Raw genomic sequence first — 25,927 nt, 5'->3', positions numbered from 1 at the left:
GATTCGACTAATCACTTTGCCATAAACGGGTCACTTGACCTAGCAGGCAGCTAGAAGCACAGTTGTTCCTAAATAAATACATAACCATCCATGGTATTTATTTATATGTTTGACAAAATCATACCTATAATGAAATTATAAACACGAGAAAATGTTGCTTCGCTTATAACTTTCTTCTTACGGCAGATAACTTGGAAATTCGAACGTGAGAATCAACATGAGGACGTAATTTACGTTACTAGTATATGGGCTTTAGAGGTATTCACAAAGCAAAGATAAGAAAGATTTCCTAAGTCGCCGACGCGTCTGGCGCTGATTACCTGCTGGGAACAAAGCGCTCGTGCGTATATAGGTCAGATTGTCACATACCTACTGTATTGATTAACTTTAGCAGTTTCAACAAAAGCAAATTTAATCACGTGGCCAAAAGTTTACCTGGAATTTTGTCCAGTAAGGGCCAAATATTCCTCCAGTGCTGTCATTTTTTTGTGTGTTTCATTTAGCAATAATCATAATTATTATTTTAATATAGAAACAACAAGATATGGTATTGATTTCTTGATCTTGCTGAGTAAACAAACTTTATTGCTGTGAAAACATCACATTTAACACAACACCAACAAAAGCTCAGCACATACTTCAGACATCACAATTAAAACAGAAAAAGTGCTTTTAAAATTAATGCAGGAACAGTGCTCTAATTTATTCAAGCATAAAACAGAGGTATAACCCTTAAAAAAAAAATCAAACAAATAAAACTCTATAATTAATATAAAACAAGTTTGTTATATTTCAATTTAACACATCATAATTAAATGCCTGCTAAACAAAAAAATTTAACTATATACATATGCATTTCTGTATGTTTGTTGTTTTCATTTTATGAAAGCAGCTTCAGGTATCTTTCCTTGAGCCTAAAGGAGACAAAATATTATAATGAATAATATGATACATTTCAAACCCCAAAGCCTCAAAATGGATGCAATTAGATTTCAAAAGCACATGGTCCACCTCAGATCTGAACACTAATCAACATAAATTAAAGGGAAACTCCAACCCAAAATGATAATACCTCCCATGTCGTTCCAAACCCGTAAAAGCTTTGTTCATCTTCGGTATACAATTCAATATATTTTGGATGAAAACTGATGCTTCTGATGTGGGGAGAGACAGAGGAGACAAATTGTTGAATAAAGTAATTATTTTTGTTTTCTTCGCATACAAAAGGTATTCTCGTTCATAATAATGTTACGGTTGAACCACTGATGGAAGATGGACTATTTTGAAGATGCTGTTCATACTTTTCTGGGCCTTGACACTTGTCACAAGCCTCCCGAATATCCAAAATATCTTAATTTGTGTTCCAAAGTTTTACAGGTTTGGAACGACATGGAGGTAAGTGATTAATGACAAAATCTTCATTTTGGGGTGGAGTAACCCTTTAACAACAATGATTCACAACATGTTCACAAGTCACCTGATCTCTGAGGAGATTCAGATAAATTCTTCAGCTTATCCAGTCAAAGACTGGCAAAATGTTTTGAGAAGGTTAATCAGCTTTCGAAACATTTAAACTAGTGGGGCTTTCAATGGTTAAAGCCAATAACTTTTAATTTCTGTTTATTTATTAGCAGCAAACTGAACTGCGAACTGAGGGCATACTTAACATATTACATTTCTATCAACTGGCCAAACAAATTCATACCTTGAGTTCTGAGAAAATCTGAGCAGCTCGGTTAAAATCCCATGCGTTATCCTGCAGACATCTGACAGCAATACACAAGCCTTAACAACAAGGTTGGATAATACTGACTAGGGGTGGGCAGTATTACCAAAATCTTACATCAAAGTAAGGTCAGCTTTATATCAAAAGTAACAATATATAACCATCTTCACTGGAAATTCATTTATTATTCTAAACAATAATATGATAATACCCATTTTAAAATTAAACATTTTTCAAATGAAAACTGCTTCACTTTTCGGGACACTCATTTGAAAACAATGTCTTGCTAATGGAGTATAACTTACTTCTTTGGATGCAAATAAACATAAAATAAATAGCAAAATAGCCGTTTTTGTATTAAGCCTCATATGGCCTATGCCCTAGTTTTTCCCATCATTCTTAGAAAGAAAATTTTATATCTAGTTCTATAATTAAGAATTGCAAGTATATGGGCATGGTTTTTGCCCTCTGCTCACTTTTGAGACCATTCCAGGTTCATTCCAGACATCTGGGAGAAAGCAGGCAGCATTTCCTGCTGGGATGGCATGAGGGTGGGCAACACTGGGCAATTCGAGGGGGCTGGTGCTGCAAATGCACTGCGTATCTCCTCGCTGGTGGCATTTCTCACAAAGAGCTCGTCGTTCACAATACACAGACTGCAGAAGGCAACAAATACCAATAAACATTAACCAATCAACTTTATGTTACTAAGAGCTAATTGTGACTAAGGATGACTGCTTTAACTGTCAGCTGAAAGTTCAGACAAACACATGGAAAGCCAGTAGATGAAGATAAACATATTAAGTTATAAGTGAGAAGAGAGTGAGAGAGAGTTTTTATTTGTTCATGCTTGTGATTTGCTGCTGTCTTTTCCTACCCAGAATTCCGAGCTGGAACTGTGATGAAGACTCTGGAGAAAGCCTTGACACGGTCTCTCAATTTGTCATCAGCTGAAAAGAGGAAAACAAACATTGAGTTGAACACAGCGCTATTTGATCCACTGTTATGCTGACACATGTAACTGCGTTCAAGCAACACTCACCTTCTTTGAACACTCCACTGACTGTGAACGCTAATAAGGTCCTCTATGGAGAAGGCAGGAGAACATCAAAATGTCAAAAAAAAAATAAAAAAGAAGAAAGCTCCAGTGATAGCAGTAATAAAATCATTGAGGAACTCACGGAGTATGTGTTGACATCAACATTGACTGAATTCATGTCATGCTGGGTCTTTGGGAGTTCGTTGAGGAAGGCGACTACAGTCAGGCGGGAGCGTTTTAGCAAGTGGAACCAAGCGGCTGTTAAGAAGATAACTGTACATGACACATACTGATCTGTTTTTTTTTTTTACTCTATTCTTTGCTCAGTTCTCATGTGTGAAACATACAGGGATCTTTGATGTTCTTGATGTTGCGGCTGTGTTCATAATAATTTTTTAACCTGCACCTGCAAAATTACAGGAAAAATTAAATGAGACCAAAATTAAATTTTTTATATCATATACAATTCTGCACATTTACAAACACTAAAAATATTTTTTACATTTACATTTATTTTATATATAAAGAAAATTGTGCAGTGTGAGTTTTTTTCAGTAAAGACAAATAAAGCCTACTTTAAGCACCATTACCTTATTTATATATATATATATATATATATATATATATATATATATATATATATATATATATATATATATATATATATACATACACACACACATACATACATACACACACACACACACACTTACTTGCATTATTCTATTGATAATATTTTGAATATTTAGTATTTATTTCTATATATGTCCTGTTTCATCTTGTTGTGTTTTGTCATTTTAGTAGGTATAAATATTCTAAGTATATATATATACACACACACACACACACACGCACACACACACAAACAAACCCTGAACATTAAGGCAAGGCAGGATGGATCAATGCTTTCATGTTCTTTAAGCCAAAATCTGACTGTATCATCTGAATGTTGCAGCAGAAATCCAGACTCATCAGACCAGGCAACGTTTTTCCAATCTTATATTGTCCAATTTTGGTAAGCCTGTGCGAATTTTAGTCTCTTCTTTCTTGTTTCCTATCTGACAGGAACGGCACCCGGTGTGGTCTTCTTGTAGCCCATTTTCTTCAGGGCTCAACGTGTTGTGCATTCAGAGATGGTATTCTGCATATCTTGGTTGTAACAAGTGGTTATTTCACTTACTGTAGCCTTCCTATAATTTCTAACCAGTCTGCCCATTTTCCTCTGACCTCTAACATCAACAAGGCATTTTCGTCCACACAACTGCGGCTCACTGGATATTCTTTTTTTCATCAGACCATTCTCTGCAAACCCTAGAGATGGTGGTGCGTGAAAATCCCAGTAGATCAGCAGTTTTTGAAAAACTCGGACCAGCCTGTCTGGCATCAACAACCATTCCACATTCAAAGTCACTTAAATCCCATTTCTTCCCCATTTTGATGGTGGTTTGAACTTCAGCAAGTCGTCTTCACCATGTCTAGATGCAGTGAGTTGCTGCCATGTGATTGGCTGATTAGCAATTTGTGTTACCAAGCAATTGAACAGGTGTACCGGTAACACTTTAGTATAGGGTCCAATTCCCACTAATAACTAGTTGTTTATTAGCATGTCTATTATTAACATATTGGCTGTTTATTAGTGCTTATAAAGTACATATAATGCATGACATCCATAATCCTACCCAATACCCTAAACTTAACAACTACCTTATAAACTATTAATAAGCAGCAAATAAGGAGTTAATTGAGGCAAAAGTCATAGTTAATGGTTAGTTAATAGTGAGAATTGGACCCTAAAATAAAGTGTGACCGGTGTACCTAATAAAGTGGCCAGTGAGTGTAAATATATATTGAATTGCTTATTAAAGACAGCAGAGTATCAACAAAGATGAGTGGTGTTTTACCTTGAGAGATGGTTTATTGATGGCAGGCTGAGAGAGAAGCAGGCATCACTGTGATATGCCTCCAGCAGCGGCTGTCTGTCCCCAGAGTCATACACACAGTAATAACTGCCACAAAGCAAACACAAACACAGACCACTGCTGACAAAAGCATACTTTACAGAATACTAAAGATCATCCTACATGAAAACAATTGCACACATGCACTTACTGTTGCAGAAAATGCTGAATGAGTCCCTGGATTTCATTCGATACAAAGTGGCTGCCCTGAATTAGTTACACACACACATCTAGTCAAAAACTTCACATTAACACTCCTCAGGTCAATATAACACCACTGACTCTTGAGCTACCTTGCAAGCAGGTATGTTTGTGTGTGTTTCCACGTCAAAGCAGATTGGAGGTGGAAGCATATGACCGTCCTACAGAAATAACACACATCTGATTCACTCCTTCAAATGCTAGTGATCACATTTTGATGATAGCTTATAAATACAAAAAAAAGTTCTCTAAAATAACAGGCACTGCTTAATTATGCACATTTAATAAAAATTGTAAAATTCTGTTTTACAGTTGGAAAAGTGCACAATGACACTTAAGCAATGTGTTCTTTTGGCAGCCAGCCTGGAATCAGGCTTCCTGTCCTTGACCAATTAATGATTAACTGACTTTATTTCTGAAAAAACACTAATAACTTTACCATACATTGAGTGATGTTGTTTCAAAACACTGACAAATAAAAAACCTCACCAATCTCAGAAGCCTGGGAAATCTCTCCTGAACAGCACTGTCACAAGACAAGAAAGACAAAAGGAAAACAGTGACACACCTAATCATTCCAGCAGGCAAACACACTAGAGGTCTTCACGGGTCCACTTGGATCTGAAAAACCAAGGTCTAACCCGAGAACCGAGCAGGTTCAGGTCCAAAACTTTGACGAGTACCTCGGACATGGGTCAGTATTAACCTCACACACAGAAATCATCTTATAGATAAGAGATCCATCAGCAAAATCCACTCACTTCATTATGCTGTCGGTTCATATAGGGCTTTTCTTTTTTGTTTGCAGAAGCCTTTCACTGGAGATCAGGTTGCAGACAACACCACAAATACACTATCAATGAATTATAAGGCTATCAATTTATTTTTTATCAAACTATCATGTTTATTTTTCAAATCCACTGGTCACTATTAAAAGTCGAGCACAGAAATAACTTGTTTCCATCAGGCAAGCACTAATAGAAAGTAGCCTAATAATAATAATGGTACTGAAAGGATTCAGGTCACTTCGAAGGGAGATGTCATTATACGAGTATAGGACAGAATACAGTAAGTCTAAGTGGACGTCCATGAGTCCCACAAGGCTCAATTCTTGCACCGCTCTTGTTAAGTCCATATATGCTCCCAGTTAGTCAAATAATATGAAAAAATCAAATTGTCTATCACAGCTATGCTGATGTTATCCAGATTTATGTAGCCTTATCACCAAATGACTACAGCCCCACTGACTCCCTCTGCCAATGCATTGATGAAATTAACAGTTGGATGTGCTAGAACTTTCTTCATTTAAACGAGGAGAAAAAAGTCAAGACTTGGAGAAACTTGTTCATACCTTTATAACCAGCATAGTGGACTATTGTATTGGTCTCTTTACCAGTCTTCCTAAAAAGACCAGAATGCTGCAGCCAGGATTCTGACTAGAACCAGAAAATCTGAGCAAATCACACCAGTCCTCAGGTCGTTACACTGGCTTCCAGTTATTTTCTGGATTGATTTTAAAGTACTTTTACTCTTTTATAAATCACTCAATGGCCTAGGACCTAAATATATTGCAGATATGATCACTGAATATAAGCCTAACAGACCACTAAGGCCTGGTTCACACGGGACGATTTTAAAATTGTCGGCCGATTTTCCAAATATGAGAGACCCCACACACAGCGATAAAAAATCACGGATCTAACAGTTTTGGTCGTTCCGTGTGTGGTGTGCAGCCACACGGCAAAATCAACACATCACACACGAACCGATTTGACTCCCGAGCATTCCCAGGTCAGACTGGAAATCTCGCAAAATCCCTCGAGATCAAACGTGACTTTAGAGTAAACAATCATGGCGGACGAAGAGGATGCAGTGGTCATAGTTTGTGCTTTGTTTTTAAAGGGAAAAAACATAAGAAAAACAAGAAAAGGCGATGGTCAAAGAGGTGGAGACAACGCGAGCATGGACTATACTTGCTATATCATAATATGGAGATAAGTTGTTGTTTTATCTCATAGAAATGTTGTTACGTACTACACAGATTAATAACCGTTGAAATAAACGTTCATATATTCGTTTGTACTCTGGTGGACTGCAGTTGTGGATGTAGTTATGCCCATCGACTTTATTTGTATTTGTTATATTATATACGCCGGCTGTTTTGATTTTGTTTCCCGGTACTATCACTGCCTCGTCACCTCGCTTTCTGATTGGCTACACCCACAGTCCACAGGCTGCGTGATTGTTTGTCCTCGGGGGACACCACAAACGAGAAGAAATCGGGCCAAATAAATCCAACATGTTGGATATCCCCGATTTGAGATCGGAGCGGTCCCGACATTCTTCCGAGCAGAGGAGAGCAGTCTTAACACACCACACACGGCAGGAATATTTGATCAGATTATTTTACGATAATCGGAGCATCCTAAAATTGTCGGAAGGGGTGAATCGGGGCTAAAATCGGTCTAATTATCCTGCCGTGTGAACCAGCCTTAAGATCATTAGGATTGAATCCATTAGAATAACCAAGGGTTCACACAAAACAAAACAAGGGGAGCTTGTTTTAGTTATTATGCCATCTGCAGTTGGAATCAGCTTCCAGAAGAGATCAGATATGCTAAAACATTAGCCATATTTAAATCCAGACTCAAAACTCATCTGTTTAGCTGTGCATTTATTGAACTGATTGCACTGTATTTTATGTATAATAATTTTCTTTTTAAAATTAATTTTAAATCCATTTTAAATTCCTAGTTTTATTATTTGTGATTATTTTTTTATGATTCATTTGACTTCTTTTTATGTTAAGCACTTTGAATTACCATGAGTATGAATGTGCAATATAAATAAACTTGCCTTGCGATAAAATCATTTGAAACTGTACCAGGTTCCGCACAGAATAGATTTCATTTTAGATATTTTAACCCTATTTGCAACACTCTCTCTGGGTGGATTGGTTCAGTTTTAAGATTTTAAACCCTACTAATGTCAGTCTCTTACATCCGATCATGTACAAAATGCAAGATCATCACAAGAAAAAAAGAAAATCTTTTACCTTGAAATGGCTTACAGAAACATTTTCTGAATATTAAACTTGAACACGAGAAAGTATTTCTACTTCAACAGACATAGACGAGTTCTCAAATAACTTCGTGAATGAAAGCCATACAAGCTCAGTGAAAAAAAATTGTGTTGGGTGCTGTGGCTTTATTATACATGTATGAATGCACATGAGTGTATTCATGGAAAATTGATGACTGCAGACTCAATAGGTTATCAGAAAGAAAAAAAAAAAAGTGACCCACCATTGATCTACATTCAAAAAAAGCAATAAGCTATACACTTATTCTACAATGGATCTGTGAAATCCTATATATATTTTGCATTTAACGCAATGTTTACTCCCAGACACTAACATTAAATGGTTTGCGACATTAAAGTTAAAGGGATTCAAGTTTGACACACATATCTCTTAGAAGCCATAATTTACTCTATAATTAAACTATTTTCAAATCAGATGAAACAGCCTCAGATGACAGAAGAAAACAGGAGAAACACTGTTATAAATCAACAAATTAGAATTAAATCCCCAAATCACCACCCTTACAAACATTTACCATGAATGTATTGTAATAACACAAATCGTTTTAACCATGTTTTGCCAGAAATGAGGTATATTTCATTGAAAACTAAATTATAATATAGTCATTTATTACATTTATTATGAGTGAGGGAATATAATTATTTTTTGTTATAAAACTATGGCAGTTGGTGTGGGTGTATATAGTTCTTTACCAATGTTTAGACTATTGTTTTTAAAACAAATTTAGTTTTGCTAAAATCTTAAAGGGGGGTGAAATGCTATTTCATGCATACTGAGTTTTTTACACTGTTAAAGAGTTGAATTCCCATGCTAAACATGGACAAAGTTTCAAAAATTAAGTTATATGTTTGAAATACTCCTTCAGGTTTGTCACAAGTTTCTGAAAGTTTTTTTTTCCGAGTATGGCTCTGTTTGACGTAAGATGGAGCGGAATTTCCTTATATGGGTCCTAAGGGCACGTTTGCCGGAAGAGCGCGCGCTCCCGTAGACCAGAGCAGAGACATTCAATGACCAGGGCGATAGAGCAAAATGTCACAAAAGAAGTGTGTTTTTGGTTGCCAGGGCAAGACAACCCTGCACAGATTACCAAAAAAAAAAAAAAAAAAAGCATTAAGGGACCAGTGGATGGAGTTTATTTTTACAGAGCATCAACGGAGTTGTGCAATCAGAATCAGAATCAGAAAGAGCTTTATTGCGAAGTATGTTTGCGCATACAAGGAATTTGTTTTAGTGACATAAGCTTCCAGTACACAGAGACACCAACACACAGACAAAAAAAAATAAAAAAATAAAAAATGTAGCCAAATAAATAAGTGTATAAACAATTGTGCTATAAATGATAATGGGATAGGATTGAAAAGATGCAGGGATGTACTAGGATGGAGGGGTAACAAATAAATATAAGGTGTTTGTTCCCTGCATTTCGAAGAAGGCCCAGTTTGACGCCGGAGTTGCATATAGTTTATTTCTTAAGGATAATGCATTCCCAACGAAAAAGGGTCACGATCGTGTGTTGGAACCGCATGCGGTGAGTAAAACTGCTTCAAATATCTCTGTGTTATTAACTTAGCAATCGGCGCGTAAGCACATCAAGTAAACAACATGCGATGTTGTCATCAAACTGCACTTTCCACATGTACAGCTTAAAAAAAAAAAAAAAAAAAAACACGACATAAAGTGGAACTTATTCCTTTTCCAAAACCGCTAAGCAAATATATACAGTTTCAGTACATACCACATAGAGACGTCCTGCTGTAGTCGTTGCTGCTGCTGCTCTTGTTAAATTTCAGCCTCTGGATCTGATTCTGGATCATAAATACACGGCTGAATCTGACTGTTAGCCATGGTTTGTTTTGGATGATGTTTTTTTCCTCACGGTAATGTCACAGTTTCCAGACGCTCTCAACGCAAAAGCCTACTCGCGCTCGTGATTCTTTAGCTCCGCCCACACGTCACGCCTCCAGCCGGTCGTGTTTTTCCGGGAAAAAACGGTACAGACTATCTTTCTCTTATGAATATAATAAAACTAAAGACTTTTTGGAGTTATGAAGGATGCAGTACTACTCTATAGGTACTCAAGATTAGCAGGATATTGAGTGAAAACGACCATTTCGACCCCTCTTTAAGCAAAATCAGTTACATTTAGCCATTAAGTTAGAAGGAGCCATGCATATTCATGTATTCAGAATACTTCAATTTAACCCTATAACATTTAGATATTTTACTATTGTTAATATCAGTTCTCTTTACTGCTGAATAGGCTTTTCCGTTTTATTTCTCATTTTATATGCCTTCCTTCCCCTTGGCCCACCTCAAATCTTCAGTCTGCAAATCTGTCCCTCGAGCGAAGCTATCTGAATAGCCCTAAAGTAGTCTTGGCATTGATGAACCCCAGCTTAAAAATATGAACAAAGCTAGCTATGAGAGAAACAGAAATACAATGAAACCGATCCCAACAGCGCCAAAACAGTGTCCTCTTTACACCAGTACTCATTTTATTTTACTATTAGTAGGATGAATTTATTCCTGTTTTCAGGAGCATTTCTTAACTCACTCTCTCTAGCATGAAAAGTTGTCCCCAAGCCATTTTATACAACAACACAGAGTTTTGGAAGAGTCATCTTCCTTCCATCAACTTCCTTCTTCACTGTCATCACTGTAGGCTTTTTGTAGCAGACAGAGAGCAGGATCTTATCAGTCACTGGCTATCCAGAAACTGCAGTCTGATTGGAGCAGGAATACAGTGACGGGGAAAAGATGAACATGAGCAAACAACTTTACTACATTACGCAGCAAAAAAAAAAAAAAAAAAACCTGTGGACTGAAATGCCACCATACTATTTCCTGTGGATGTATTAATAATTTTTTTTTTCGATCTTGATTTTTTAAAAATTTATTATTATTTACTCAGTTCCCTATGATAAGGCTGTAATTAGCTTCATGTGTAAAAAAACTAATGAGAAAAAAGCCCCAGAATCAACACAGAATGCAGCTGCTGCTGTGATTTGGAGTCGAAGGAAGAAAGAAAATCAATTTCTGGATAATTATAAAATTATATATAAAATAATTTCTGGACATGTCAGTCCGTCACACACTTGCACATATGAATGCACTTATAACAAATGAACAGAGTGCCATATAAAAGACAGAAACATCACAATTTATTCATACAACTTAATTTTTTTCTGAACCACAGTAACTAATTGATGGATACTCTGAAGCAGATTAAATAAACCACAAGCAATGAATTATGAATGGTTGTTCATGTGTTAACATCTGCAATGCCATGTTTTAATGATTATTTTTGATGATATTTCAGGTATATTAAGCACTACAAGACTGTGTGGGCCAGAATGGGACTATATGAGACTTTATGGACTATAAGACTGTAACTGTGTCAGGTTCTCAAACTTTCTGACTTCAAGGCCTTCCATTGTCCACAACGATATCCAAAATGCCTGTTTTCTTACATTTTATTTTTTTCAGGTCTATAAATCACTTTTAAAATTAGGCTACCTTATACCTCCAGGCTTTTAAAGAATTACTATAGATTATAATCGTTTTACTACAGTTACTGTACAAACAGGTCTAGGATTCATGTCTACAGTATAAGGAACTGTGATTATTTTAAGTATTATTTCAGCTAATGTTTGACATTTACCCTTGTCACTGGCACTGACCTAATGTATGTGGTCTGATCTTTGAAGTCATCGCACAGAGGGTTCCTGTCCAACCAGAGCTCCACCAGCTTGAACCCCTTCACCTTATCCAGCTCTTGCTCTGACTTCAGCTGCAAACACAGATAGATGCGGAAAATAAATTCTGTGGAGCTGGCAGTCGAGTAAATAGAATCTGAAGAATTAAAGATTGAGGCTAATACTGTGAGACGACAGTAATAATAGATGAAAACAGCAGGACCTGAGCGAATCTCACCTCATTATGAGATAGGTTCAGGGACTGCAGGTTAGGGACTTTGTCCACAAGTTCTGCAATGTCAGTCAGCTTACACAGCTTGTTGTTACTCAGATTCAAACACAACAACTAAGAAGAATCAAAGAAAGAGAGACTTAATAATTTGTTTAAAATAAAGGATTTTCCAAAATGAGGAACATAAACTGCGGAGGAGATGATGAAATGCTAATAATTAAACCATAAAAATGTAAATATCAATATTTATATTAACTTTTATTTTTTAAATGATATTTAAAAGTATAAAACATTTAGAAATGACTATGACATTTTTCAAGAAAGCATTTTATTTAAAAGAGCTTCAACTGTCCAAAAAGTCTGAATCCCTCCCTCATACTAAGTTATTGTATGGCTTCAGAAGAATATAGAATATAGTCATATGAATCAACTTTTTGGGACTTTTCTTGTCACTTTTGCAACATTTATGGAAAATACTGTCAACACTCTGTCAATAACCTCTTTTTGCGTTTCACAGAGAAGACCATCTCAACAATTTGAAACATGACAGTTAGTAAACCATTTTATAATTTTAGGAATTCCATTTTGGAATGAATCATGAGCATTCCAACTAGAATACATTACAAAAACAAAACAGAACTTTTAAATATCTAAACTATAAAACAATCTAAACAAGAAAATATCTTATTTCTAAACACCACATTCGAACGGAAACCTGATTAGGAAAGTATCGATGCCATATTCTGTGCAATAGCACACATCAAAGAATCATGAATCTGAAAAGTATGTTTTTCGTTGTCTTAACAGTTGTTCTTTGCTTTCATCTGATCTGATGATTCTTGATTTTAGAATCACAAGTGACATAATTTCTGATCAACAACTATATTTGTTCATCTACTATTATGAAAGTGTTCAGATAAATAAAGTGATTCCTGGAATCAGTGTCTGAGCATGGCCTGCCCACAGCTGTTTACCCTAGAAAATAAAACTGCATAGTTTCAAGTTTTCACCAGCTGGATGTTTTGATTTCTTATTTTTGCCCAGACATTGTGGCTGAACTTTACTGGATTAGATGAAGTTACTATATTTATTCTTTAGTGCTGCCAGATGAAGAAAGCCGGTCATGAAGCATTGAACACCTGGCCTTTGACACACTTCTGAAACGATCATAGTAAACCTTCATGGAATTTGAAGCTACTCTGTCATAAACATTATTTAGCTGATTGTCTGAATGCCAAGAGAAAGTAGTCATGTGTCTTAGAAAAAAAAAAGCAAAAAATAAACAATAAAAATAATCATAATAAAGCTAAATACATAAGAAATAAGCAGAAAAGAAAGGCCTAATATTACTGAATTTGATGATGCACAAATTTGATGAGTTCACAAAATGAATCAAAACTTTCACTTACAGATTGCTTCACAAAATAAGAATTTCGATTTTTCAAATCATATACATATATTGAATGAATCAGCTTTAATGTACTGTACTTATGAAAATAAAAGCAGTAACATTTCTTCAATGTGTACAATTAACTTAGTTTGCAAAGGAGTGAACAGGTTCAAATACTTAATCTCAAATAACTTTACATAAACAAGTTTATAAAAAAAATAATAATAAAAAGCCTTTTCCATAAAAAGCCTTTTCCACAAAATCTGTATTTTCTTTTGCTTTGAGTAAAACACTCACAGATGTAGAAAAAAACATCTGGGTCATGTTTGCATTTTTTTCTGTCACTTGCAATAATCCAAACTTTTTAGGATTAAAATTAGGATTAAAGGAGCGTCAGCCACATTAAAAAAGTTAACATCTTAAGTCATTTGTGGATTAATGTGTATTAGAGATGCGAACCGTTTAAAACTATTCAGTTCGATTTGGTGAACTGGTTCAAAAAGATCCATCGAATGATTCGTTCGCGAACTGGATATGACAAACTGATTTGTTTTGAACTCTCTCACAACAGACACGGAAGAGAAGACAATGCTGAAAATGTATTTGCTATTTTTTGAAAATGTATTTTCGATGCTTCAAAATATTCTAACTGACCCTCTGATGTCACATGGACTACTTTGATGATGTTTTTCTTACCTTTCTGGACATGGACAGTATACCGTACACACAGTTTCAATGGAGGGACTGAGAGCTCTCGGACTAAATCTAAAATATCTTAAACTGTGTCCCGAAGATGAACTGAGGTATTACGGGTTTGGAACAACATGAGGGTGAGTTATTAATGACATAATTTTAATTTTTCGCTGAACTAACCCTTTAAGTCTTACCTCTGGGATATTCTCCTGTATGATTTTGATCACAGCTTGCATGCAGTTTTCTTGATTTAAGATCATCTCAATATTATGGGAAACCAGGTCTGATGGAAAAGACAAACAACAACAAAAAAACAACAACAAAAAACAATTTAGAAAAAGCTCTCAACTAAATTTCTGACAAACAGGTAACTCTGGTAATCTTGACTTGGGAAATCTATAGTAATTCAGGGTTTTGGTTATTCAAACAGTATAGTTTTACCAGGATCAGTGCGGATGCTGTTCAGGTCGAGAGACTTCTGGGAACCGTCAAAGCGTTTGGACATGCATTCCTTCACAAAAACAGAACAGTTAAATGCAACAGCTGCCACCTGCAGGCCACAAGTGTTACTGCAGCAAGAAGCAGCTGTAGGTCAAACCTTTAAACGCTCCAGATCTTGTGGTTTCAGCTCGGTTTTTAGGACTGGACTGGACCAACTGTTCATAAGCACGGCCACCTGGAGAACAAGAAACATGTCAGCAGTTTCAAGATAGAACACAGTGTGAGAACGAGATGAATGCTTTACAGCAGATGACAGCGCTGTACCCGGTTCCCTTCACTGTCCGTGACTCTGTGTGTGAGTTTGCACAGAGCGCTAGCCGCAGCAGCATCCTCCAGATAGAAATTAACTTTATGTCCCTCTGTGGAGTACTAGACAAAAACACAGAGACACACTGTCAGACACAGATGAGACACATCAGCTAGTCCCTTGTGGACAAACGATATGGTTTAGCTAAACTGACCAATTCACAGCGATCACTTACGTGTAATGGAATGAACGCAATGGGGCAGAGATTCTGTAGTGATGTTAGAAGCCATTTCTTATCATACTTTTTTCCGTGTGGGATCTGAAATAAATGTAAAACATTTCAAATGCAGTAAACCAGTGGTTCCCAGCCGGAGAGACGGACTGAAATGGAAGATTGTATTATATTATGTTATTTTAAAATGTTTTTTTTTTTTTGGTCAAAACTTTATTTTAACATAAAACATGTTTTTAGATAACATTTATGTTGTTAACACCCATTTTTTGGTTAATTTAGAGTCAGTTGTTAAAGGGGTCACATGAAGCGATTTCCTTTCTCTTTGGATTGTTTAAAGCTGTTCATGAATAGATATGATACTTCAAGTTGCAAAGAGTTTGTTTGGTCTTCCAGAAGAGGACACAACTAAAAATCAGTGGTTAAGTTGTATATACAGGCTGTTCCAGAACAGTTCAACCCAAATATTCAGATGTATTCAACACATTTAGGTGAGGATGAGGAGAGTAGCCTTCAATGCCGGTTTTCTGAAAAATAATGCTTACTCACAGCCTGTAAATTTGTTTTCATATTTAAAGTATTTGCCATTGATGATTCAAACGTGAGTTTTGTTTGTCCTTTCTCAGTTCACAAATGCAGATATGGTTTTATGTTTATGCAAGGCAACGCAACACATAAAAAGACATTAGAAGTCATTATAATCATAAATTGTATCCAAATGCCTAGTTTGTGATGGGTTTTATTGGAAATCACAATGCATTGGATAGCTGGCCAATCAGTGCACACCTCGATTTTCAGAATGATGAGCTTAGTAAAAATCAACGCATTTCAGAAAGAGGAGAAACAATAATGTAAAGTATGTGGAAAATAATGTGTTTTTTGAACCTTAAACTCATTTCATTGCACCAAATAATGTTCTTTTTAAGTAACATCATATGACCCCTTTAATGTAATTATATTAAAATTTCTGCTGTGGTTGCATTTAATAAAAACTTTTTTTTTTAGTCTAGATTTTTCTAGTTTAATAACCTTCTTGTGTATTAATCAGTCTGCACCCCAAAATACAGTTCACCCCAAAATATATCTATTTTTTTATTTCAGAGTTTCTATCTTCCGTTGAACACAAAAGAATACACTGTGAAGAATGCTGGTGACCAAACAACTGACGGTAGCCATTAGATGACATAATACCCAAAACAGCGGAGTCCAAACAGCTGAATAAAACATCACAATAATCGAGTGAAAAGCTGCAAGTTTGTATGAACCTTAATGACGGACAAACACACAGGTTTGTCATTAATTGATGGGGAGTGGAGTCATGTGGATTTTATCAGCTGTCTGGACTGGCACCCATTTACTGCAGAGGATCCACTGGTGAGCAAGTGATGCAAGTTTTAACAGGAATAGTTTATGTCTTACTGTAATTTTAAACCAGTTTTTCCCTCCTCTCTCTGCATCTTCTGCTCCGAATCTGTGTGCGTTTCCCCCTCCAATCTTGTCCATCCACCCCTCTCCTCTCTGACCGGGACGGTCATATGGAATACTGCAGGAAAAGCATAACACCGATGAAACATTCATACAGTTATGAAGCTGAATCATTTGCAACAACACTTACAATCTGTGTTGTGACTTCCCATACTGATTATTCATCACAGACACATCACAGACACTGCCGCCCTGAAACCTGCTGCGGGGTACCGGCCCGAACGACTCTGGGGCTGCACCTCGATGCTGCAAGCGAACTGTACCACTGTGTAGACGAGCCTTGATGGACCCCCAACCTCGACGGACCCCCAACCAGCGGCCGTCATGATCTCAAACACAAACATGCATCACAAATATCAGGTTTTCCATAAATGGCAATGTGCCACTGTATTTTTGATAAGATGTGCTAATCGGTTTCAATATTCAATACGCAAAACATGCAAATTGTCAAATAATAATAATAAAAACACCTCTAGCACATGCTGTTGAAACGTGTTTTCATAACAAAAATTTTACATTTCTTGAATGCAGCACACCATCTAATATTTTTAATAAGTCTATTTAATTTTTTGTTTAATTAAAAAAATTATAAATACAACAGATGTGTAAAGTTACAATCAATATTCTCCATGTTAATATTTAAATGAGAAGTCATGCAAAACATTAACAATGACGGTCATGCATTTTTACATTTATTAAAATTTTTATATTTGCTTGCTATTTATGTTTAGGATATTTTTAAGCACTTGTCATCCTAAAACAATCTTCTGCAGAACTACTACATAAAGAAGACATGAAATAGTCACAGTCAAACAACACAAAACAAATCATGAGGAGTGGAATAGTATTCTAGCCATGTCTCGGTTCACATGTATGTGATTGTATGGTGGGGAAGTCGTGGCCTAATGGTTAGAGGGTTGGACTCCCAATTGAAGGGTTGTGAGTTCTAGTCTCGGGCCGGACGGAATTGTGGGTGGGGGGAGTGCATGAACAGCTCTCTCTCCACCTTCAATACCACGACTTAGGTGCCCTTGAGCAAGGCATCGAACCCCCAACTACTCCCCGGGCGCCGCAGCATAAATGCTCCGTGTGTGTGTTCACTGTGTGTGTGTTCACTGCTCTGTGTGTGTGCATTTCGGATGGGTTAAATGCAGAGCACAAATTCTGAGTATGGGTCACCATACTTGGCTGAATGTCACTTCACTTTTTATATGTGCGCATATATATTTAGTTTAAGTCTGATAGCAGCAAGGTGCGGTTTTACCTGTGAAAGAGCTTTCTGTGCTCCACACTTCTCGAACTACAGAAGAGCCACTCGGATCTAAAGGAGGGGAGGAAAAGAGTTCTTATTTTGTTAACTAGAAAAAAAACATTTAAGGGAATTAAAAAAAAATGAATAGTAGAATACATCAGGCTCATCAAAACCCATAATGCATCAACAAGCATTAAGTTAATGAAAAACTACAATTCCCAAAATACACTTACATTCGGGTCTCTCGGTGCCAAAAAAATAAATCTAATTCATAACATTTCTTTCCTGTTACGTATTCAAATACAGATTAATTATATTTAGCTGTGTGCAAACAATGCATTTTGTTAGGAGAATGTCGCCTTTGCAGATAATCGTGGGATCGTTTTTCCCGACTTTTCTACAGTTCTCCTTTTCTATAGCATGCTTCCTGGTTGTATGTTAGCTTATATGTCATTTGTAAGTTAAACTAAATTGCACAAATATTGCTAGCACCGTAGCGAGTTGCTTTTGTAAGTTTGTCAAAATTCGATGATAGAAAACTAAAACATTAAAATATTACCTATTTCTCTCATCTTTGGTGCACAGTGGTGTTAAATATCACAACTTTATAAGCCCAGAAACACTTGCTCCTACATGTATTGCAACTTAGAAACGTATTTCAACAGTTTTAACTGCACGTTTAATCACGTTGAATTATCATCAGTATTTGCATTAAACACTAATAGGGGGAGACATATCACTCACTCATCATCATCATCATCACCACATGCTTTACTTTTTTGCACCGAATAACGTTGACGTACTAAAGGTTTACTAATAATATAAAAACAACAATGATATAATGAAAATGTAAAGATGAGCAGCTGACCACAATCAAACTTGTCAATAATTCCGCATTAATATCATGACGTGCAACCTTTGTTCAGCAACATTACTGTTTCGCAAGACACTAAACCACATGTTGATGTTCAGACTTAAATCCTGAGAACATTTGTACCTGAAGAACTCTCGCAAACCCGTGTTATCACAGACAGGTTGGGGTACCATTCCCGGTGTCGAGTCATCTTCAACCGACTCATCAATTTTTGATAATTGCGCGCGACCGTGTGCACGTGCTCTACTGACGCACGTGAAAATGTGCTTCATCTTGCGTTGAAAGCACGAGCGTGCGCAAGTCTCGGTCGAGAACAAACATTGAATGGCCATGGATCCGTTCGAAAACACAAGCATAGAAGGTAGTTGCACGTTCTAACTTACCTTTCTATAAATCAGATTTGTTTAAATGTACATTATGCATAATTTATTCAGCTGGGTTAATAATTTGCCTTTTTTTTTTTTGAGAACTGACATTTGAAAGTCGGTCCATTTTAAAACTACTTTTTTAGACTTTTGAAAGAAAATGTGATTTGTGTTGTGGCAAGTTTCTAGGGCTTTGCCATAGTTTCTAATGTGTTTTGAATTTTTTAGTTCCTTGCTATGTAGTAGTGTGTTGTAGGTGCTTGCCAACTTATCCAAGTCAAAAGAGCCTACTTCCAGGAGTAAATGCTACCCTGGTCACTAGGTATGGATTGGTGTGCAAATGAAGATATTTTGAAGAATGTTGGTAACTAAGAGTTGACGCCATTGACTTTCGTAATATTTTTTTCCCAACTGTTTGGTTACCAACATTGTTCAAAATATCTTTATCTTTAATAAGCACAGTGCAAAGCAAATTTATGTTGTATTCTGCTAAGTGAAAATCAGTGCAATTGCTTATAAAATAACTCCTCTCCCCTAAAGAAGCTACAAAATTTGAGATATCATTCATGTCTGTAGCATAATATGTGCAATAGGCTGATGCTTAATAAGGGAAAGATATTTTGAAGAATGTTGGTAACCAAACAGTTTGAAAAAATATTTGCATGTCAATGGCTACCGTCAATCATTAGTTACCAACATTCTCCAAAATATCTTAATTTGCGTTCAACAGAAAAAAGATACCCATACAGGTTTGGAATAACTTGAGGGTGAGTAAATTATTATATAATTTACATTTTTGGGTGAACTGTCCCTTTGGATGATCATTAACTGGGTATCTTAACAGAAAGAATACACATACAATACTTTTATGGTATCAAATATTTAATATACAAACTTTTATATGTAAAAAAAAAAAAAACTGGTGATTTACAAGAACATTTCCATTTTGAGAATTGAAGAACAATAGCAACACAAGTGCTTAATTAATACTGTTAACAGTAAAGCTTCATAGACCTGTAAAGCTGTGTAGTGACCAAAAGACTGTTCGGTCGTCTATTGATAGATCCAACATGAAATCATATGAGGTCACTCTCAGCTTTGCTGCCCTGCTTGCTTGATGGCTTCACCCAGCAAAGTGATGAGGGAGGTCAGTCCGATGAGGTACCCATCCTCCCTGTTTCCCTCCACCCATGGAACATCATGCCTTAGCTGGACATCCACTGGGGTTGGGATGGTCTTTCCAAAATCGATCATCCATATGTTTGCTTTGCTGCTGCAGTCGTGGACAAAAAGTAAAGAGCTGCCTATGATCTGTGAGAAATTGAGATGATGTTAATTCAGGTCAAAATGGCAATTCTCAGATAATGGTGACAAGTTTAAAGTTTCACACTAACCTCATGTCTGTTGAAAAAGCTTGACTCCTTGAGGGCTTCATTCAGTGCCTGTAATCTGGATTCATATGCCTCCTGAGATACACAAAGTGATAAATTGAGGATATTTTGATGTATTTAAGATGTACTGTAATTGTTTTTATTTTGATAGTAGTCAACATTTGAAGTAGATCAAAAAAGTAAAAAGTTGTCCTAAAACCAAAATGCGTCCTTGTTTTAGGACAACTTTGAACTTTTTTGATCTACTTCAAATTTTGACTACTGTATTCAAATTATATTGTCAACCAGGCATATTTTGTGTAGAAAAATAATCATATAAGCATGCTTAAACTGTTTAAAGTCAACAAGAATCCCCATTCAAGACCAAATTTACTTTTAACAATAAAAGTCACATATTGGGTAAAACAAGATGTGCATACATGGGCTGAGTGGGTTTAATTTTATCAACTAAGAAATAACTGTCATTGTTCTGTGTCAAGATGCATACCTGTAATGTTTTCTTCTAAGTAATTTTTGTAAATGTTCCTTAAATATCAAAATTTAACTAAGGTCTAGTCCTGGCTTAAAGGGTTAGTTCAACCAAAAATGAAAATTAGGCCGTAATTAACTCACCTTGAAGTCATCCTAGGTGTATATGACTTTCTTTTTTCAGATGAATCCAATCTGAGTTATTTGAAAAATTGTCTTTGATCTTTCAAGCTGATTGATGCCACTCAGCGGGCTTTGCACTGCATCAGTCCAAGAGCAGTTTAATTAAAATGGTATCCATTTAAAAAAAAATGTCTCACACGACTCCCGGGGGAGAGCTAAATCTGTAGCAAGTCGATGCATTTTTGAAAGGAAAATATCCATAATCACAACATAGTATATACTTGAATCTAGCTTGCACTCACACCTTTTTTGATGGATGTGCTTTTTATTAAACTTCTCTTGGACTGAAGGAATGCAACACAACACCCATTGAGTGGCATCAAACAGTTTAAAAGATCAAAGACTATTTAAAAAATAACTCCTACTGGATTCATATAAAAGTCATATACACCTAGGATGACTTCAGGGTCAAGCCTAATTTTAATTTTAGAGTGAACTAACCTTTTAAGCTAATCCCTTTTTGTGAAACCGGGCCTTTAAGTATGAAATGGTGTGCACTCACTAGAATGTGAACCTGCCTCCTGGTGAAGTTTAACAGTGTTTCTGTTATTTGAGCTTCTGTGCATGTCTTGTAAAAGTCTCTTAATACTTTACCGTTCCCCATCTGGAAAAAAAATGTGACAGAAGTTAAAAATCAATATAAATGTCCACTCACACTAAAGACAATGACTATAATGATACAGTTTAACAACTGTTTTAAATGGAAAAGAATAACAGAGTCCACTGCACAAAAATAATGAAAATGCAAAATTGTTGCAATCACTTCCAGAACATTAATTTCTGGCTGATCAATGACATTAGCAAAGCATTGACAGCCAATCAGAATTAATCCTGCCTTAAAGATCTTGAGCATTTAAAGCAGCAGACAAGAGAAATGCAGCACATGCTTATATTATCTTTATAGCCAGGGTGTGATTTGTGTGTGTGTGTGTGTGGGGGGGGGGGTGCTTTTGAAAACGTTTTATGAAAAGTTTTTGATATGACGGAAACTGTATTTTAATGTGATCACAGTTTAATAAAAACATTGTATGTTAGGCCTATTAATTGTAATGATTTAATTTCCACGATTGTTCAAATGTAGAAATTAATTATATAGAGAAAGTGAGCAAAGAACACAATGGAGCTTTTTGAAACTCCAAATCAGTTAAACCATTGTGTTGCAAAATGATTCACTGTTTTGAAGCGCTCCCCACAAAAAAAACAAGGTCATTGTGACTTTTTATCTTACAATTCTTACTATTTTTCTCAGAATTGCGAGTTCAAATCTCACAATTCTGACTCTATAACTCAAGAGATAAAAGATAATAAGTCGCAATTACCATGTTTTGTTTTATATTTAGTGGTGGAAATGGGCTTTCATACCAATTGGATTTCGTAACATTTGATTCAGATCAGGACTTAAAACCAAGTGTCTCGAATCATTTGATTCAGATCTGGACATCAATCACAGTGGGTTTGCGGGATGATTTTATCCCCAACAGGGATAAAAATAATTCAGCAGAGGCAGGGATGCCTAGACCAGAAGGCGGGAACCATCGACAAATCATTCCCTGGTTATAGTTATCATTGTGATCAGGCCTTTAGCCTCATGTTTCGTACCACTATGCCTTCTATGCGGAATCCCAGTGAGGAGGTGGAACTGCTGTCATCCCTCCACTGCAGGTAACGCAGCTTCGTCACACCTTTCTGTGCGTGTTCTTCTGCAGTGGGAGCTTCCGGATCTATTTTCATCATCTTTTGATACATATCAGAGCGTACACTGGCATTGGTCCTGGCCTTAATGATCTCTTCCTCTTGGTATGTCCTGCAAGTGATGCCATAAGTTCAGATGGTACTGCATTGTTCAAATATTGTACATTTATAAAGGTCATTGAAGCATAGAGTAGCAAACTAAAATGGTACTTGGAGGTGATCAGAGCTAGAAATGCACTGAAATAAGTAACATTTGTGTAATAGACAGTAGAACTCCGTATGCTAGCTACTACTAAATATTGTAGAAACATAATTTTCTGTAAAGTTGCTTTGTAACGATTTGTTTTGTAAAAAGCGCTATACAAATAAACTTGAATTGAATTGAATGCTGTTCATGGTGTTCTTGGGTAATACATTAAACCATTAAGTGTTTACACTGCTGACATGTTGACCTGTTAGCTTATCCATGTTGAGTGCACAAAATAGTCCCTCACAAGGTCAAAATGCATAATTGGAGAAGCACTAATTGAAAAGTAACTCTGTTAATGATTTTGGCCCTTCAAAATTATTTTGACCAAAGCCAAAAAAAAAAAATAATTAAAAAATCAGTTCCCAAAATTTGTGTAATACTAATATTCTGTCTTGCAGGCAAACGCATCATGATTTTATAAAACCTACCCACAAATTGCATTATTTTAAAATATTGTCTCTCATTTTGAGATTCTCAGCTACCGTAAGCACTATGGCTTAAGAGAACAAATAAAATCTAAACTAAATATATTAAGTAAAAAATTAATCAGTATTTGAAGTAAGGGTTCCTTCCTTCCTACCGGACACCCATTTTGCAGTCCATGATGACAGGATTTTTGAGCCCGCTAAGCAGATCTTTTAGTCGGATGTATCGCTCTCCATCCTGACTGATGGGCCCGAAATAATGAGGCACAAACTGATAGAGAGCGTCAGACATGAGGGCCTGTAGACAGATGGCCTCCACCTCACAAAACCTCTTCAGCACCTCACCGCCCTCACTCAGCCTCACGTTACCTAGACAGAACATACAAAACTCATTTTCTCTCTTCAGAATAATGGTTTTGGACCAGGCAGAGACAAAAGGAATGCTCAAACCTATTTTACACCTATAACCTAATGGATTTTGATAGAAAGTGTAGGTATGGTCAGGGTCAAAATCCTGAGTACCTTCGTGTCCTGCAAGCTGGATCCATGAGCTTTGTGTACATTTGGACCACTGCATTATGGTCAAAAACGTTCTCCAAGATCGACACTGGGAAAGAAATGGGAGTCATTTAGGGGCAGAGATCTAACAGTACCTTAAAACTATTTTTTGGGGTTTCATTTCATAAAATGGTTCATAAAATAGCTTGCTTTACAGTTATACTCTACCCATTGTGAAACTGTTCAGACCCGAAGACATTGCCTACTGCTTGTCTATTATGGGGTACTGTATATTGCATGTTTATCAAGTATAAAATTTGAAGATAAGTTGAATTTGTTTTGGGAATATTGGAAATGTGACTGTGACACGCTACTCTGACCCTATCTCGGTCTACAGTACTATGCAAATAGCTTATTCAAATACGCAGTGCTATGGGTCCACTTTGAGAATCATGCAAATTGTCTGATACATTTCAGTGCACCGAAAAAATACATAACATTTCAGTTAGTCCACAGATCAGACTGAACCTGACGTCAGTTCACTGCTCCTGAGAGATTCTGCAGAATCTAGATAAACTGCTTTGTGTTTTCTAAGCCTTCCCAAAATTATACTCACCTTCTTCATGGTCTGCCTCCTGGCAACAGTGTCCTCATTTTCACTGAAAACCTCATCACTTTCTGCTGAGGAGTTGAAGGAAGAAGAGGACGAAGCTGAGGAGTGAAAGAGAACCCGAGAGAGAATAGGGTGTGGAACTAATTCTTCCTCCCCATCTTTCGCCATACTTTTCTCCAAGAAATGTTCTCCATCCCGTGATGACCCAAGCGTTTGTGTGTTTCTCTGTCTGGAACCCCAACTCTTCTTCCTGTGCAGTCGTTTGTTGCTAAAATCTCCCTCATTACTCTCATCGATACTCTCCAGACTTCCTCCCAGTCTTTCCCTCAGTTCGATCTTGCTTTTCCACAGGCTTTTCTTTGTTGCCGCATTCATTGCCACTTTTGAACCCTCTTCAACAAGATTATCACTTGCCGTCATACTCTCTTTCACTTTCTGCTCTTCTATGTCTTTGTTCTTGGTCTTTTCTCCTGTAGGTATCTGTAGAGGATCCATGCAATTGCGCTTCAGAGGTTCTGGTTTCATATCCTCCGCTTCCTCATCTGCATTTGTCTGCATTTCTGCTGGATCTTCAAGCTTGGATGAAAGGACGGCATGAGCAGAAGCCAGTTTAGGTCTGGCTCTGAAGCCAGTTTTCTTGATTGAGGATGGTGAGAAATCAAAAATCCTTTCTTCTATGGCATCTCTCATTGTCTCCCCATCACTTCCATTGCTTCTCTTTTCTGTCAATGTGCTCATTCTTTCTGGAGGAGAATCCAAGTATTTCATGAAGCTGCTTGAAGGGAAATTTTCATCAGAAAATGGACAAAACTCCTGTTTTGTTATTTTGAGCTCCAGAAAAGAATCTGATGGGATAAACAAAATTTGATAAACCATACCTAAAGATGACAGATGAATAGACCGATGATATCTTAATAACATAATACAATATTCAATATCTTTATTGTTATTTAAAGAGGCACATTATGTAGGGAATTTCCTTGACATATACAAAGCCTCGGTCTAAAAAATATTGCCGTCACTTGTGATTTCCTATAGAAATCGATAAAAAAACAAACATTATCTTGTCCAGGAAATAGCCCACATATGCTAAATGGCACAAAGTTCAAAACAATACTTGTAGGGGGAAAAAGCATGTACTCCCACGTACCTGAGTCGCCAATCTTTCATCACTCCTGTGTGTTAAACTGAACCCACCAGTAGTTCAGCTAAACCAGCTAAAGACTTGACACCAGTTTAAAGTCTTGCTGTCAGCGTTTTCCAGCAGTGTTTTGCATAATGTGACATCATGGTTTTCCACAACATATCTGACAATGAGCTTTTTTGAGGTTGGGCCGACGGCTGGCCCACACTCTCTCTAATGTGAGAGCAGCTCATACTCTGACAAACGATCCATATACAACATGTGTTTCCA

General features: G+C 36.6%; 2 protein-coding genes across 4 annotated transcripts; both read right to left on the bottom strand.

Moving 5' to 3' along the window:
- Nucleotides 1–550: 550 nt before the first annotated feature.
- On the bottom strand, nt 551–18,900 carry nxf1a (nuclear RNA export factor 1a). 3 transcript variants are annotated; one of them, XM_052575061.1, is made up of 22 exons: nt 18,752–18,900; nt 17,767–17,823; nt 16,633–16,831; nt 16,437–16,560; nt 15,021–15,104; nt 14,803–14,907; nt 14,636–14,713; nt 14,479–14,548; nt 14,232–14,320; nt 11,961–12,068; nt 11,708–11,817; nt 5,414–5,450; nt 5,017–5,085; nt 4,875–4,930; nt 4,667–4,771; nt 3,113–3,171; nt 2,908–3,023; nt 2,769–2,811; nt 2,604–2,676; nt 2,203–2,382; nt 1,706–1,785; nt 551–914 (listed from the first exon to the last, which is right to left on the bottom strand). In XM_052575061.1, exons 1-21 carry the CDS (start codon nt 18,831–18,833, stop codon nt 1,752–1,754), a joined length of 1,878 nt encoding a protein of 625 aa, XP_052431021.1. In that variant the 5' UTR covers nt 18,834–18,900; the 3' UTR covers nt 551–914; nt 1,706–1,751. The 3 variants fall into 3 exon arrangements, with proteins under 3 accessions (XP_052431021.1, XP_052431020.1, XP_052431022.1); XM_052575060.1 differs by having other exon boundaries at nt 1,706–1,766; XM_052575062.1 differs by lacking the exon at nt 18,752–18,900 and adding an exon at nt 18,314–18,412 and having other exon boundaries at nt 1,706–1,766.
- Nucleotides 18,901–20,085: 1,185 nt separating this feature from the next.
- On the bottom strand, nt 20,086–25,910 carry si:ch73-22a13.3 (inositol-trisphosphate 3-kinase B). The gene is made up of 8 exons (XM_052574170.1): nt 25,664–25,910; nt 24,517–25,358; nt 23,925–24,009; nt 23,558–23,771; nt 22,635–22,839; nt 21,538–21,639; nt 20,388–20,459; nt 20,086–20,304 (listed from the first exon to the last, which is right to left on the bottom strand). Exons 2-8 carry the CDS (start codon nt 25,279–25,281, stop codon nt 20,086–20,088), a joined length of 1,662 nt encoding a protein of 553 aa, XP_052430130.1. The 5' UTR covers nt 25,282–25,358; nt 25,664–25,910.
- Between the last annotated feature and the right edge of the window lie 17 nt (nt 25,911–25,927).

Source organism: Carassius gibelio, chromosome B14 (genome assembly GCF_023724105.1).
Source record: "Carassius gibelio isolate Cgi1373 ecotype wild population from Czech Republic chromosome B14, carGib1.2-hapl.c, whole genome shotgun sequence".
NCBI lineage: Eukaryota > Metazoa > Chordata > Actinopteri > Cypriniformes > Cyprinidae > Carassius > Carassius gibelio.
Note: the sequence above shows the minus strand (reverse complement) of the source record. Positions and strands in the feature narration are given on the sequence as shown.

What these genes read in the sequence shown, in the direction of transcription:
- nxf1a (XM_052575060.1), bottom strand. Translation starts at nt 18,833, where the DNA reads ATGAGTCGGTTGAAGATGACTCGACACCGGGAATGGTACCCCAACCTG. An exon ending in GGGAAGTCACAACACAGATT is followed by an intron (nt 16,561 to 16,632) that starts GTAAGTGTTGTT and finishes CTTTTCCTGCAG; the next exon opens with TATTCCATATGACCGTCCCG. An exon ending in GATCAGACCACATACATTAG is followed by an intron (nt 5,451 to 11,707) that starts GTCAGTGCCAGT and finishes GTCTTGTGACAG; the next exon opens with TGCTGTTCAGGAGAGATTTC.
- si:ch73-22a13.3 (XM_052574170.1), bottom strand. Translation starts at nt 25,281, where the DNA reads ATGAAATACTTGGATTCTCCTCCAGAAAGAATGAGCACATTGACAGAA. An exon ending in CCAGCTTGCAGGACACGAAG is followed by an intron (nt 23,772 to 23,924) that starts GTACTCAGGATT and finishes TGTTCTGTCTAG; the next exon opens with GTAACGTGAGGCTGAGTGAG. An exon ending in GCTTTTTCAACAGACATGAG is followed by an intron (nt 20,305 to 20,387) that starts GTTAGTGTGAAA and finishes AATTTCTCACAG; the next exon opens with ATCATAGGCAGCTCTTTACT.